The sequence below is a fragment of the Fukomys damarensis genome, unplaced genomic scaffold (genome assembly GCF_012274545.1).
Source record: "Fukomys damarensis isolate Sample0158 unplaced genomic scaffold, DMR_v1.0_HiC HiC_scaffold_16, whole genome shotgun sequence".
NCBI classification, from domain to species: Eukaryota; Metazoa; Chordata; class Mammalia; order Rodentia; family Bathyergidae; genus Fukomys; species Fukomys damarensis.
In genome coordinates this window covers 67,026,947-67,041,694 of record NW_022900928.1, presented here as the reverse complement: position 1 = coordinate 67,041,694, position 14,748 = coordinate 67,026,947, and the positions used below count along the sequence as shown (strand labels likewise).

At 54.5% G+C, this 14,748-nt stretch overlaps 3 protein-coding genes across 4 annotated transcripts; 2 read left to right on the top strand and 1 right to left on the bottom strand.

Annotated features, from left to right (window-relative positions):
- Positions 1–3,288: 3,288 nt before the first annotated feature.
- Positions 3,289–7,789, top strand: Mfrp (membrane frizzled-related protein). The gene is made up of 13 exons (XM_010629260.3): positions 3,289–3,363; positions 3,449–3,551; positions 3,664–3,777; positions 3,902–4,039; positions 4,173–4,386; positions 4,763–4,893; positions 5,008–5,133; positions 5,365–5,441; positions 5,755–5,903; positions 6,257–6,387; positions 6,519–6,650; positions 7,245–7,372; positions 7,467–7,789. The coding sequence occupies exons 1-13, from the start codon at positions 3,310–3,312 to the stop codon at positions 7,689–7,691; spliced, it is 1,722 nt and encodes a 573-aa protein (XP_010627562.1). The 5' UTR covers positions 3,289–3,309; the 3' UTR covers positions 7,692–7,789.
- A 626-nt stretch (positions 7,790–8,415) lies between these two features.
- Positions 8,416–10,545, top strand: C1qtnf5 (C1q and TNF related 5). 2 transcript variants are annotated; one of them, XM_010629256.3, is made up of 4 exons: positions 8,416–8,492; positions 8,796–8,903; positions 9,158–9,274; positions 9,677–10,545. In XM_010629256.3, the coding sequence occupies exons 2-4, from the start codon at positions 8,807–8,809 to the stop codon at positions 10,192–10,194; spliced, it is 732 nt and encodes a 243-aa protein (XP_010627558.1). In that variant the 5' UTR covers positions 8,416–8,492; positions 8,796–8,806; the 3' UTR covers positions 10,195–10,545. The 2 variants fall into 2 exon arrangements, with proteins under 2 accessions (XP_010627558.1, XP_010627560.1); XM_010629258.3 differs by having other exon boundaries at positions 8,417–8,492; positions 8,766–8,903.
- A 1,575-nt stretch (positions 10,546–12,120) lies between these two features.
- On the bottom strand, positions 12,121–14,742 carry Rnf26 (ring finger protein 26). Its single transcript, XM_010629261.1, has one exon. The coding sequence runs from the start codon at positions 14,323–14,325 to the stop codon at positions 13,024–13,026; it is 1,302 nt and encodes a 433-aa protein (XP_010627563.1). The 5' UTR covers positions 14,326–14,742; the 3' UTR covers positions 12,121–13,023.
- Between the last annotated feature and the right edge of the window lie 6 nt (positions 14,743–14,748).

The following is a 14,748-nucleotide window of genomic DNA, read 5'->3' as shown; positions in this document are numbered from 1 at the left end:
TGGAAAAACTGGCTTTCCACTTGCCAAAGATTAAAACTAGACCCATATCTTTCACCATGCACTAAACTAAAATTAAATTGGACCAAAGATGTAAATATTAAAACAAAAACACAGCCAGGCACGGTGGCGCATGCCTGTAATCCCAGCACTGGGGAGGCTGAGGCAGGAGGATCGCTGTGAGTTTGAGACCAGCCTGGGCTACTTAGTGAGTTCCAGGTCAGTCTCAATTACATAGTGAGACCCTATCTCAAAAAACAAAAAACAAAAAACAAAAAACAAAAAACAAAAAAAAACTAAAACTAGAGGTTCCATTTGATCCAGCTATTTCCTTTTTTCTTTCTTTCTTTCTTTCTTTTTTTTTTCTTTTGTACTGGGGTTAAAACTCAGGACCTTGCACGTGTGCAACAGGCAAAGTGCCACTGAGCTAAATCCCTGGCCCTTTCTGCTTCTTAATATTTTCCCGAAAGAATTAAAAGCATCATACTACAGCAATATATGCACACTCATGTTTATAGCAGCACAATTTGTAATAGCTAAATCTTGGAAACAGCCCAAATGCCCATAAACTGATGAATAAAGAAGATGTGGCTATTTTATACTGGAGTACTACTCTGCCAGAAAGAAAGACAAGCTTGACATATTTCTAGCTAAATGGAGCACCTTGAGACCAAACTCTTAAGTGAAATAAATCAGACATGCATGTTTAAATACTGCATTGTTTCTCTGGTGTGAGAAACCAGAATGCAAAACAGACATTGGAAAACAAGAAGAAAATGTTCAAATGAGAAGGGAAACAGGGAGTGGGGAGCGAGAAAAGAAGGAAGGAAGAAGAAAAAAAGAGAATAGAAGGAAAAAATGGAAACAAAGCTTTTTTAAATAGGGAGGAAGAGGGGCTAAAGTGAGGGGAAAAGAATGGGGAAATAAAAAAGAAGCAGATGTAAGTATCTTGTACAGGTACAAATTCCCTATGATGGGCTGGGGATTTAGCTTGCCTGGCAAGCACAAGGTCCTGAGTTTGATCCCCAGTACCAGGGGGAAAAAAATTCCCTATGAAGAGTGTGATCTTCATGTGTATCTAAGATATACCAATAAAAAAAAAAGAAAAAACAAAAATTAAATAAAAGTTAAAGTCAAAAGAAATGTAAATATTTTCTTAGTAATTTTTATATTACAATATACTTAAAATAATAAACTTTTACATATTAACATAAATATTGGGGGTTTTTTGTTGTTTTTTAACTCTATTTTTACAAAACAAAAACATTAATTAAAAGGACAGTGTTATCTTCCATTCTTGCAAATCACCTTCACATATGAGAAGACGCTGGACACCCATGCACCCTGCATTCAGCACGTCACCATACCACACATCACAGCGTATCTGGAGAACTACACTGGATGTTAGTGAATGAGCCTGAGAAAAGCAAGTAAAGTATCAGTGCAATGGTGAACATGGCTCTCACTTCTGGAACTCTCTAGGAACCCCTCGGCCCCACTCTGAGAACTGCTGCACTAAACCAGGGGTTATGTGAGACAGCCTACTGCCAGCTCAGCTGGCGCAGCACACGACCAGGCCTGGAACCTGCAGCCTACCAGTGAATGACCACAGCTCACAGAACAAGGGGTGGGGCCCCAGCTCAGCCCCCAGACTCAGCGCAAGGCCTCTCCACTGCAGACTCTGGCCCAGGATCTTCCTGAGGCAAGGAACCCAGCTTGGGCTGATCCAGCTAGGTGGGAAGTACCTGGTGGCCAGGGACCGACTTGCCTCCTTCAAGAGTCCCCACAACTACCAAAAGTATCTTCCTTGGAGCTGCTAGACTCCACATTCCAGGGTGCAGGGCAAGGCTCAATCTCTAGACAGGGGTAGTCCAGGGCCTCAAGAGGGTGGGTGGCAAAGTTAGTGATAGAAAATCTCTCCTGGGTGCAAGAAAAGCCACCTCCCATTATTCTTTCATCCTCGCTGTGCTCCCTCTGGCACTCTGTCCAGGTAATGAGGCTGAACCCAGGACTTTTACACTGAACTACATCCCTAGCCCTTCTTCTATTTTTTATTCTGAGACAGGGTCTACTAAGTTGCTAAATTGCCCGGCCTGGGCCTGAAATTTCAACCCTTCTGCATCAGCCTCCCAGAGTATCAGGATAACAGATATGCATCCTTACACCCAGCTCTAGGTTCAACTCTGGTCTGTATTTTATTAGTTGTGTGACCTTGGGAACCTTGCAGAGTCTATCATTTGTAAAATGGTTATAATACCTCGTAGAGTCATGAAAGGACATAAACTGCATGAATAAGGAAATAAACTCTTGTCTAGGCTCTAAAACCTAACAGACATTCTACAAAAAATAGTGAGAGGTCTTACGCTGTTACCTCCATACCCTCTGCCCTGCTTGACTCTCAGCCTGAGCACAGCCAATTCAAAACAGATTAACAATCCCTTTTCTTTCTCCCTAAGTACAGCTGAGCCGGGCTGAGATTTTTTTCCGAGAGGAGGTGACTAAGGAGAAAGAGGCATGAAGTGATCTCATCTGCAGTGAAGGCTTCCTGCCCTGTAACAGCAGACAGTGGGGACAGCCAGACTCTTCACTCACTCTCTCCAATGTCTTGGGCACCTTCCCTTCTCTGTCCTTTCTCCTGCAGGCTTAGAGGTCTTAGGGATGAGTAGCAAAGCCCTGCATCTTTACCTCATGCTCTTCCTATAATGGCTTCTTTCTTTTTCTGGGTCACACAGGTTACACCGGCTTGGCTAATGCCCCCTTCACCCAAATGAAGAGGACTGGTGGGCAGCTGGCTTTGTCCAGGGCACTTAAGAAGCACAGACCTCAGCGCACAGATCCATAAAAGCTTCTCTCTCTTTCTCAGACCACCTCATGCTCCCTGATATCTCCAAAGCAAACACATGTTCTCCTCCCTCCCAGCACCCCCAGGAGCCCACTCAGTACACTGGGTGAGGAAGAAGGGAGTGATAAGCTCCCCTGGTCCCATTCTCCCACACCTGGCTTCCTCTGCTCGCTGTTCACAGCCGCTGCCTGCGCCTTTAAGAACTGCCACCCAGTGCCAGAATCTTAACCTCAGCACCCTCAGCTGAGTTGGATTAAGGGACCATTTCATGCCTTTATGAATTCTTCCTGGCTGCTATCCCTTCCTTTACATGAAGACAAAGTAGCCAAGAACCCAGACAGGTCTGCGGTGGGTAGGCCTTTCCTTTTGGGAGTAGTTCCTTTAACAGGAGCTTTGGTGGGCAGGGAGTGGGCCCTTGGGGGTCTTGGGCTGTCACTGAGACTGCAGAAAGCCATCCAGAACCCTGGGCCATGAAGGACTACTCAGATGTAATCCTCTGCACAGAGGTGACAGAACTGAGCAAGGTAAGGGCCACACAGAACCACTGTCCCAAGACCCAGTGTCCCCAATGGACACACTTGCCCTTAGCTCTCAATCTTCTACCCCCAGACTGAATTCTACAATCCTGCTTTTGAGCCTGAAGCAGGACCACCTTGTCCTCCTGCAGCCTCACAGCAAGATGCCAATTATAGCATCGGAGCTGCCTGGCACGGTAACCATCTCCAGGGACGACCTGGGCCTAGTACAGGGGCCCAGGAAGTGAGGACAGTGTGAGGGATGCCCAAGGGGAGGAGCTCTCCAAAGCCCACCCTGACTTCCAGCAGGCCGGAATGCCCGAGGGATGCAGCCCGACTACCACTTCTCTTGGCTCTGCGTCTTCCTGCTCATCCTCCTGCTGATCCTGCTGCTTGGGTTTCTGGTGGCCATCGTCCTGGTCCGTAAGTACTCCAGGGCTTCTGGGGAAGAGAACCTTAGACTAGGACCCCATATCGATGAGCCATTTTCCCCACACCCAGGGATCCAGCACCCCTGAATGCTGCTTCTCTATCCTCCTGTCCCCAGAGTTGCAGGCTGCACCCCCATCCGGGGCCACTGAGAGCCCACAGTCCACCACTGGCACCACCCCTACCAGCACCACCACCACATCCCCAGTAACTACACAGCAGCAGCAGGCAGGCGTGAGCCCCCCACACCAGGCCTGTGAGTACTAAGGACTCCTCTTCTGGAGAAGTCCTAAGACAGCAGCAATGGGGGAGGCCAGAAAGAGACACAGTGGGGGAAAAAGGACATCTGTCCTTGTGATCTCTGAACTCTCTCACCCCTATCTCTGCAGCCTGTGGGGGCCTCCTTCCTGGCCCAAAAGGCTTCTTCAGCAGCCCCAACTACCCAGACCCTTACCCACCCAACACGCACTGTGTGTGGCATATCCAGGTGGCCACAGACCACACAATACAGCTCAGGATTGAAGCTCTCAGCATGGAAAGTGTGGCCTCTTGTCTTTTTGATCGCTTGGAAATCTCCCCACAGCCTGACGGCCCCCTTCTCAGGTGGGTTCCTCTACCCTAGGGAGATCCTCACCCTTCAGAAAGACAGAACCAGGAAGCTGCAGCAGAAAGGCTGGACTGGGCTCCCACTGTGCCACAATCTCACTGTGTGGCCTAGGGAAGTACACTGCCCCTCTCTGACCTCAGTTTCCTAATCTGTAAAATAGAACTCCGGCCTTTCCTGTTAGCAAGTGCTATAGGGCTGGAATGTGCAGGGGCTGGAAAGATCAGAGCTCCCTAGAAAATTAAAGAAGCCTTTCTCACCATATTGACCCCAGTCCAGGGGTTGAGGAAACAGTCACAGGCCCCAAGCAAGCTCCCCTCTGGCTGGCCCTGAGCTCATGACCTCTCTCACCACTCCCAACATGGCTTCTTGCAGGGTCTGTGGGAGGGTACCTCCACCCACACTCAACACTAATGCCAGCCACCTCCGGGTGGCCTTTGTCTCTGATGGCAGTGTAGAAGCATCTGGTTTCCAAGCCTGGTACCAGGCTGTAGCCCCTGGGCATGGTAAGTGACTTCCTGCCATCTCCCCAGATGCCTGTTCCTTCCCCTCCCGCCACTCCCAGTACTGCCAACAAGAGAAGAGAATGGGAGGTTTCTGACCCAAATGCCTGCCCCCAGGGACCTGTGCCCAGGATGAGTTCCCCTGTGACCAGCTCATCTGTCTGCTACCTGAATCACTGTGTGATGGTTTTGCCAACTGTGTGGATGGCAGTGATGAAGCCAACTGCAGTGCCAAGCTCTCTGGTATGGGCCCCACCAGGTGCAGGAAGGGTACCATCTTCAGGCATCAAGTCCAGGTTCCAGCTGGACTCCCAGCTCAGATCCAGCCCCAAACCCCAGAGCTCCCACCAGCATTCCCTGCCTGGTCATTCTTTTGACCCAGAACTTATATACCCATAGGATCCTCCTATCACCAGCCCCACCAAGTGGAGGACCAGGTCCTGGCCTCTCATGAGCTCTTCCATTTCTCTTCAGGGTGTGGGGGGAACCTGACTGGTCTCCAGGGCACCTTTTCTACTCCTAACCACCTGCAGCAGTACCCTCAGCAACAGGTAAGTGCAGGGCCTCAGGGAACTGCTGTGGCACACAGGGAGACATTGCAGCACCCAGGCTAGTGCGACAGGAACAGCATAGTAGATATTGCCTTGTACTTGGGAAGGTCGGCAGGGAACATTATTAAGTACCTACTGAGTACCCGGTTACCCATGCTGGGTAACTCATCCATCTCTGAGACCACAACTTCAAAGCCCTTTCCTACATTAGGAGCCACTGATGATGGAGTTAGGTGAGCCGTGGCCAGCTGGAGACCCAGCTTGGTATGGGAGAAGAACCCCATGGGATTACTCCATCTGTGTCCTCCCCCAGCTTTGCACCTGGCGTATCTCAGTACCAGCGGGACATGGCATAGAACTACAGTTCCTCAACTTCAGCCTGGACACCCAGGATGGGTGCAAGTTTGACTACATAGAGGTGTATGAGGCCAGCAGCTCAGGTGCCCTCAGCCTCCTGGGCAGGTATGGAGCCAGGGAAGGGAGAGAGGCCAGCCCCATCCTCTCGGAAGTCTGACTTAATGGCCCCCTCTCCAGGATGCCCTTCCACAACCCTGTCCCCACCCATATTCTGCCACTCTGTGGGACCACTGACATGTCCCCACAAAGCCACACTGATTTTTCCCATCTCAAGTGGCTCAAGTGCTAAGAGTTTAACATTTTGTCTACTGAATATGTCGGGTCCTTCTCACCAGAGCGTAAGTTCTGTTAGTAAGTGACTATGTCTGACATTACCCCTGGACAGATGGGCACCCAGCTAAGAGCCCCAGAAGTTGGCCAGGGGGCCCATGCCCAGGACAACTCTCTGCTCTGGTCAGGTTCTGTGGAGCAGAGCCACCCTCCCACCTCGTCTCCTCACACCAGGAACTGGCTGTGCTCTTCAGGACAGACCATGGCTTCAGCAGTGGGGGCTTCTCAGCCAGCTACCGGGCTTTGAATGCCACAGAGAGTAGGTGCCCCTGGGTGGGCAGGTGTGGGTAGCAGAGGAACAGAGATGGGCTCTGGACTTGGTCAAGGCACGTGGAGAACAGTGGAGGAGAGGTGTGTCCCAGACTACTGCCATGCCCCCTGTGCTTACAGACCCCTGTGGGCCCAGAGAGTTCTTCTGCCAGGATGGAGGGTGTAGGGATCTGCAGTGGATGTGTGACTTGTGGAGAGACTGTGCAGATGGTGGCAAAGACAACTGCAGCAGCCCCTTGTTTCCACCCCCAGGTGAGGAGCCTGCCCCTAACACTGAATAAGGCCCGCAGGCCCAGGAAGACTGAATATGCCCAACTCACAACTCACAGAAACCCTGCCAAGCACACTTCCCAACATCCCCTGCCCTCCTCCCTGATTGGGGTGGAGAGCCAGCTGGACCTCACATTTCTGACTCTGGGCCACTTCACAGAGTCCTAGAGGGACTTTCAGCTGGAGGAGCAGTGGTAATTAGTGTCACCTCAGAGTGACATGGTACTCTGGAAATCAATGATTGGGGCTTTTTGGATGAGCCACCCTGTTTCAGTCTCCCTCCACAGCCCACATCATAGAGGAAGGTGAGATGTTTTTTACCTGAAAAAAGGAAGTTTCTTCTAGAAATTTCCCTGCGCGTATGGGTGGGTGCCTCATGTTCCATGAGATCAAAGAGGTTTCTCCATGACATGCAGGGCTGGAGCAGGCTCGTGAGGAGGCAGCAGGTGTATGCTGCACCTCTCCTTGCTATCTCCTCGGGTTCTCACAACCACTCCCATCCGACCCAGTGGCAGTGAGATCCCAGAGCACTGAAGTGGCCTGTCCCCATGGTGATCCTACTCCCCATTCCTGCAGCACTGGTCTGTGAACCAATCCAGGTAGAGATGTGTACAGGTCTGAGCTACAACACCACAGCCTTCCCGAACATCTGGGTGGGCGTGGCCACCCAGGAGGAAGTGATCGATATCCTCAGAGGCTACAAGGTGATTGAGCTGAGGCACAGACGAGTGGGGAGGCCACTAAAAAGGGAGGGAGTCTGAGGAACAGGTAGCTGAAGCCAACCTCTTCCTCCTGCAGAGCCTGACAAGTCTTCCCTGCTACCAGAATTTCCGGAAGCTCCTCTGTGGGTTGCTTGTGCCCCACTGCACCCCACTAGGCAGCATCCTTCCCCCTTGCAGGTCTGTCTGCCAGGAGGCAGAGCGCCAGTGTCAGTCTGGCCTGGCCCTACTGGGCACCCCTTGGCCCTTCAACTGCAACAGACTGCCTGAGGCCGCTGGCCTGGAGGCATGTGCCCAGCCCTGACCCCAAGCCAGCCCTGTCCTCTGCCTGCCCAGCCTCCTTTGCCTGGGTGGGTGGGCAGGACCTTTGCTGGGGACTCTGCACATCCCAGGGAGGAGGATGAGTCCCCCACCCCTAGCTTAATGGGACCTCCCACCCTCACCTCCTTCCCCGACCCTTTATTTGCCAGAGTGGCCACAGGGGCGCCACTGGACAATCTAGACAGTTTTCCCATGGAGTCTCTGACCTAGATTTTCCCTCCTCTGCCTTACCCTCTTCCGTATGCCTTTTCAAGTGTGTCACCTGCCCTTCAGTTTTCTCATTTAGTCACAAACTGTAGCAAATGCATGCCTACCGATGTGGCAGGCCCTGTTGTAAGCCTGGGGTCCAGCTGACTCTCTGCTGGTCCAGTTGTCCCCAACTAAAGTCTTGTCCCCGGCCTCTATCACTACACCGTCTCTCTCTCTCCCGCCTCTGGGAATAGGAGGAGCCCTGAGTGTCTCACGGTTCAGCCTCTCTGTACCCAGCTCAAGCCTTCCTCCCCCTCATCTCTCCCCCCAAATTTTGGCCGCCCGCCGGGCGACACCACGAGTTATTTCCCTGCTATTTCCCGGCCGGGAGCCCTGAACAACTGGTTTCCTCTGGAGTCTGGGAGGAGCGCAGGGGCAGGGAGTGAACCAGGGCAGCACCAGGGGAGGAAAAGGGCAGAGGGTGCTTCACTGGGGAGAATCTCTGGGGCAGGAGCAGGACCAGCTGGAGGGTCTAGACAGGGCAGCGCCCAAAGGAGCCCATCAAGAGCGCCAGCAGCCGGGGAGCCGGTTGGGGGTGAGTCGGGCGAAGGGGGCGGGAGGAGGAGGGGGCTGCGGGATGCCTGGGCGCCAGCGGACAGGGCTGGCCTCTCCTTTGCCTCTCGCCTGTGCCCCAGGGCTTGGGGGTCTGGGGCAACCACAGCTTCACTTCCTTGCGCGGCTGCTCAGCTTCGGGCTTGCAGGGAGTGGCAGGGGTGGGAACCGGCGGTGCTGTTACCGCTGTTACAGGGTGGAGAGCGAGAGGGCCCTGGAATTCTGGGTCCCGATTCCAGCCCTGCCCGGCCCACAGACTGCGAGAGGACTCGTATTTGGGCTCCAGGTGCCAGTACCATGAGGCTGCTCCTCGCCCTGCTGCTTCTGGGCCTGGCGTTCTGCTCGGCCCCGCTGGACGACAACAAGATCCCCAGCCTGTGCCGAGGCCACCCCGGCCTTCCAGGCACGCCAGGCCACCACAACTTCCCCTACACCTGACTTAATATAATTTTTAAAAACAGTTCACAGATATTAAATTCTATGTGAATAACATTCATTGGGCCCTCGACTCTTGAGCCACCCTAACTAGGAGACGACATAAGAGAGAGAAAGGGCACTGTCTCCCTACTCAGAGACTCTAGTTTTAAGGTTCTGGCTATATGTGCTTTGGAGAGTAAGTAACTCTGGGGAAAATTACTTCATCTTCAGGCCTTCCAGGCACGCCAGGCCACCACGGAAGCCAGGGCCTGCCTGGACGCGACGGCCGCGATGGCCGCGACGGTGCGCCTGGTGCTCCGGGAGAGAGAGGCGAGGGTGGGAGGCAGGGTAAGAAGGCACCTTCGTCTTGGTCCCTGGAATTCCCAGTCCAACTGCTCCAGCTCTCGGGTGGCCTCCGGGCACGCAGGGTTCAGGGCTCCCTCAAGGGGGCGCTGCTCTCCCCCATCCCTCTCCCCTCCATCCCACCTCGGAGCTGCAGCGGGATGGAGGGTAGGGAGTGCCTCAGCCCGCACTCCGGGGACCCTCTTGGCCTAGCCCCCCAAATCTTGCCCAAGCCCTGTAGAAAGCCAGAACAGAGTACCTTGGCAGAGAGAGGCACAGCCCTGGAGGTGGTGGCTGGGAGGGCTTAGAGACAAAGGGAAGGGAGGCGGTCCTTGGAGGCTCCCTCCTGCACCCTGCTGTGCAGTAGTTCAGCAGCTCTCTGCACCCTAATCATGCCGTCCCGCACAGGACTGCCCGGCCCGCGAGGGGAGCCCGGACTGCGAGGAGAGGCTGGCCCCGTGGGGGCGGCTGGACCTGCGGGGGAGTGCTCCGTGCCCCCGCGCTCCGCCTTCAGCGCCAAGCGCTCAGAGAGCCGGGTGCCACCGCTGGCAGACGCACCCCTGCCCTTTGACCGCGTACTGGTGAACGAGCAGGGACATTACGACGCCGCCACCGGCAAGTTCACCTGCCAGGTGCCCGGGCTCTACTACTTTGCCGTACACGCCACCGTCTATCGGGCCAGCCTGCAGTTCGATCTGGTCAAGAACGGCGAGTCCATCGCCTCATTCTTCCAGTTTTTCGGGGGGTGGCCCAAGCCAGCCTCGCTCTCGGGGGGCGCCATGGTGAGACTGGAGCCCGAGGACCAGGTGTGGGTGCAGGTGGGTGTGGGTGATTATATTGGCATCTATGCAAGCATCAAGACAGACAGCACCTTCTCTGGATTTCTCGTCTACTCCGACTGGCACAACTCTCCAGTCTTCGCCTAGTGCTTGCTCCCTGGCTCCTAGAGGAGGGTCCACACTGACCCCACATCCAGGAGGGCTGGCCCCTGGGACATTGTGAACGACTAGAGAAGTGGAGCAGGAGGTCCCTCGGCCCTGCTGCCAGCAAGGAACGGAGACAGCAAGCAGCATGAGGCTGTCTTTCTGCCCCAGACAGGAGCCTACTGTACTGGCAAGTGTGGGTCCCCGGCTGCTCAGGTCCAGAACTCCAAGGTGGGGTGCTCTCCTCCCAGTCTTCTGCTTCCTCTTCCATCCCTCCTCTCCCAGGGCCAGCCCTTTACTCAAGATTCCCTCAATAAATCTAAAAAACCCTCCTCCTCCTGGCTTCAGCCTTTCATTAGCAGCCGAGATGCCCTGTTACTGAGGATCGCAGCAAGGGTAGGTAACAGGCAGAAGACAGGATGGAACCACGAGGCACAAGACACAGGAAGCAGCCCCAGGGTGTGAGCGCCTGCTTTACAGAGCTGTCACTAGTGTGCAGACTGTGACTGGGAGTGCCTGACTGTGGGGTAGGTCCTCTTGGTGAGGGGCTCTGGCCACCCAGAAAAAGGGGCACATTTCTAACTCCAAAAACGCCATACCTGATGGAAGCTGCCTTCATTGCACATACCCACGCCCTGACCCGACAAGAAAGAATCTAGAACTTTCATTCATGGCTGCTTGCCTGGGCCCTAGATGACTGGAAAGCTATTGCTCCCACACGCTCTCCAGGCCTGGTTGTCCTAAGTAGTTCCTGAGATGGCCACAAGGGGGTATGCAAGCTCCAGAATGCAGCAATGACTGGGTAGCTTCAACTGGGAATTCCTGGGGGAGGTTAAGAGGAGAAAGGGTATTAAAATCTGCCAAAGGAATTTCAGATGGGATGCAGGAAAAGGGGGTCCTTTGCTCCCAGCTCAGGAAGTTTATCTAACCTCATAAAGTGTTTATGCCCACATTAAACAGGGCTGCACGAAGGAACGAGAAAGAGCCGCCCCTCCCCTCACTGTGCAGGACACAGCCTGGGTGGGCTGAGCCACAAAGCTCCTTGAGGCTCACCTCCTGTGCCACCTCCAGAGCCCAGCCCTGCCCTTGACCCAACCTAATACCAATAAACCCCGGCTTTGCCCGTCTGTGTGCTCAGCCTCTCAACCCGAGTGGAGGGGCCTCTCCTGAGTTCTTCAGGACTGACCCTTCCTTTCCCGGTTCCAAACGACAGTCCCTCCCTCATCAGGCATTGTGGCGCACGCCTGAAATCCCAGCACTTGGGGGGGGGGCGAGGCAGGAGGATCGTCATGAGTTCAATGCCAGCCTGAACTACACAGCAAGACCCTGTCTCGAAAAAAAAAAAAAAAAAAAAAAACAGTATAAACCAAATGACAGTCCCAGCCATTGTCCTCCTAGATGTAACATACAATTATGGGGAGGTGCCCCTCCTCTTGCTGGTCATGTGAAGGCAGCTTTGATTAACAGGGCCTGGGCCCCCAAGGGCTCCAGATAGGCCTCAGGCCTCCTAGGCGCCAGCTCCCTACTCCCCACCGGGTCCCTCAGCCATTCTCCAGCCCTTCACAGTGCCCAGATCAGTGCCAAGAGACACAAAGACAAGCACGGGCTCCTACAGGGATCAGAGGGTGGGGGGACTTACAGTCCCTGTGAAGGCAGACTCCAGTTAAGAAATTCACATTCTGCTCCACAAGCACATAATTAGGGAGAGGTTGGGGGGACACGGAGACTTGGGGAAGGCTTTTCCAGACCTGTGATCACGAGGACAAATCAGAGGGACAGCTAACCCAGCCCCACCTGGCATGGACTCTCCCCTTAGCACAGAACTCTCTGGAGACCACACTTCTACTGTTAACTCCAGCAGGATTCAAAGACCCTGCTGCCATGCCTGTAACTTGACTAGCTGCCCACAGGGACACACACAGTCAGAGCTATCAATCTAACTTTATTCATCAGAAAATGGGCAGATGGATCCCCCAGGGAGCTACATGCCCCTAGGCCCTGGCTCCTTCTACTTGGACCCTAGTGAAATATGCCCTCCCCAATGCCAGGGAGAAACAAAGGAAGGAATGCCACTGTCTTATGTGATGTGGGGAGTGAAAGGGGAGTGAGTAGAAATTTGTTCACCTCTCCTAAGGCTCCCAGTAGAGCTCAGGTGCCCCGGTATATATGGTCCCAAAGCCAGGTGGAAATGCACCCCCACACACACCAGGGGTAAATGCCAGATCGCAGCTTTTTTATCAGTTTGGGAGGGAGCCTCCTAAGATCATGACAAGCAAAAGTGGCTCTATGGGTACCTGAGAGATTCAACCCTCAAACCAGTAGGGCTGAGGGGTTCTGGATGAACACAAAGGTTCAGGATCATTCCCAGGCCCATGAGTTGCCAAAATACCCAAATGACACTGATGTGCATGGCTGCAAAAGCTGGGCAGTGGGCAGGAGGGGGAAAGAGGCAGAGAAAGAAACTACAAATCCCCAACAGAAAAACCAGAAGCAGAGAGGGTCTGGACCCAGAGGCTGCCATCTGAGTGGGCCCTGGGTCAGCCAGAGGAGAGCACAGCCAACAGTAACAGGGCCCTTGCATAGTGACATACTCACCACCCCCAGCATTACAGGGACCCATCAGGAACCGAGAACTGTGTTAACCTGCCCCCCTAGATGCAGTCTTCCAGACTGTGCCATGTGCAAGCAAGTCCTGGATATATGGCTTGAGGCCTGGCAAGAAGCCATGGGGGTAAAAGGCGATTCAGGACAGGACCAGAGGTGAGGCGTTGATGCTGTCCTAGCGCAGGCGCCTGTGCAGAGCATGGAGGGTGGTGGGCAGGGAGGGCATCTTCAGAGGTAGACATTGAGAGTCTGCAGGATACCCCGGCGGCAGAGTGGGCAGTTGCGGTGGTAGATGGGGTGGCGCATGAGGATTTCAGTGCAGGCCTGGCACAGGCACAGGTGTCGGCAGGGCAAGAGCAGCACAGTTTTGCTCTGGTCCTGGCAGATAACACACTTCTTCCGCTCCTCTTGCTCTTTCAGCAACTTCCACGGGTCTTGCCCAGCTATAGCCTCCTCCTCATTGAGCCTCTCCCGGCCCCGGGCAGGTGTTGCTCTGATGATCCTGACCACCTCTTCTTCTGCCTCTGATCTGGGAGCTCCTTCAGGAAGGATGTCTTGTCCTGGGACCCTGGCCAAGAACACCCTCCTAGGGCCACCTTGGGGGGCTCCAGGTGCCCCACCTCGGTTTGGCCAGCTTGCCAGCTGGAGGCTCCGACTCCAGACTCGGCGCCAGGCTTCTAATCCCAGTGCTAGGCGAGAGAGCCGAACAACATCCTCTCGGAGCCGGTGATAGGACGGCCTGGCATGGAGCTGACTGAGCGCTCGGGTGGCCAGCCTCAGTGTGAGGTCCGGGTGAAGCACAGTCACCATCACTGCCAGCACGCAAGCCAGCAAAGCCAGGCCAGTGAGATTGACAAGCACAAAGCTAGCCAGGAGGCGGGCAGCTGAGGCCAACAACTCCAGTACTAGCTGGCAGGGGGTCCAAAGGAGGATGGCCATGGCCACAGCACTGCTGGAAATGTGGGCTAAGAAGGCAGCCACAATGTCCGTCATCCTCCACAGAGGTCCCATCACCACGTCCCACAGGGCCAGCACCAGGGAGAAAAGGTTCTGAGTGCCAATGAGGCAGATGTTGACCAGACTGTTGATCACGTAGGCCACCAGGCTCATGGCAATAGCACAGATGTCACAGGCCTGGCGCAGCAAAGCATGTCCACAGGACACCACATTGAGGACACCCCGGTGCAGGATCTCACGGCTCCGCAGAGCCCCATGGGAGGCCAAGTGCCCCAGGAGCTTTAGGCTCTCCAGGCCGGAGTAGCAGCTGTACAGCAGGGTACACAAGGCCTGCAAGCCTCCAAAGGTGAGCCTTACCAAAGCTTCAATCAAAGCCAGCAGTGAAAGCACAACACCACGGCCCAAGTGCAGAAGACTAGTCAGTACTGTGTGCGGCAGGTTGTAGATGAAAGCCAGGAGCCAGGCCAGGGAAGCCAGAAGGGAGGACACCAGGAGGAAGTTGAGATCCAACACAAAGGTCAGCATGTCCAGCACCAGGCCCACCCCGTTCAATACCAGGTACACAGCCTCCATGATGGAGCTATGGAGGCTAGTCCAAAAGGAAAGGCTGGCTCCTAAGTTGAGGGCGCTGTCAAGGTTGTCAATGTTCCAGGGAGTCAAAGATTCATCTGGAAGGAAAGTGAACAGTCTCTAACCCAGGGGGTTAGATCTAAGGAAGAGGTGGGCTAAAGTAGAGTCCTAGTAGAGGCAAAGGCGGTCAGGCGCCGCTCCAAGAGTACTGGTTTTGAAAGCGGGCTGGTTAGGAGCAAAGAGGCTGAACATCTCTAAAGTGAAGGAGAGCCCGAGCTGCAGGAGAGAACTCAGGCTTGGGGGCCTGGTGTTGCGTACCACGGCCAGGTAAAGGGTCAGACCTGGAGGAGAACGGGAATGGGCGAGATGGGATTCCGCCGGGGCCGGGGCCGGGACCGGGTGGGGGCGGCGCAAGCTGGGCGAGGG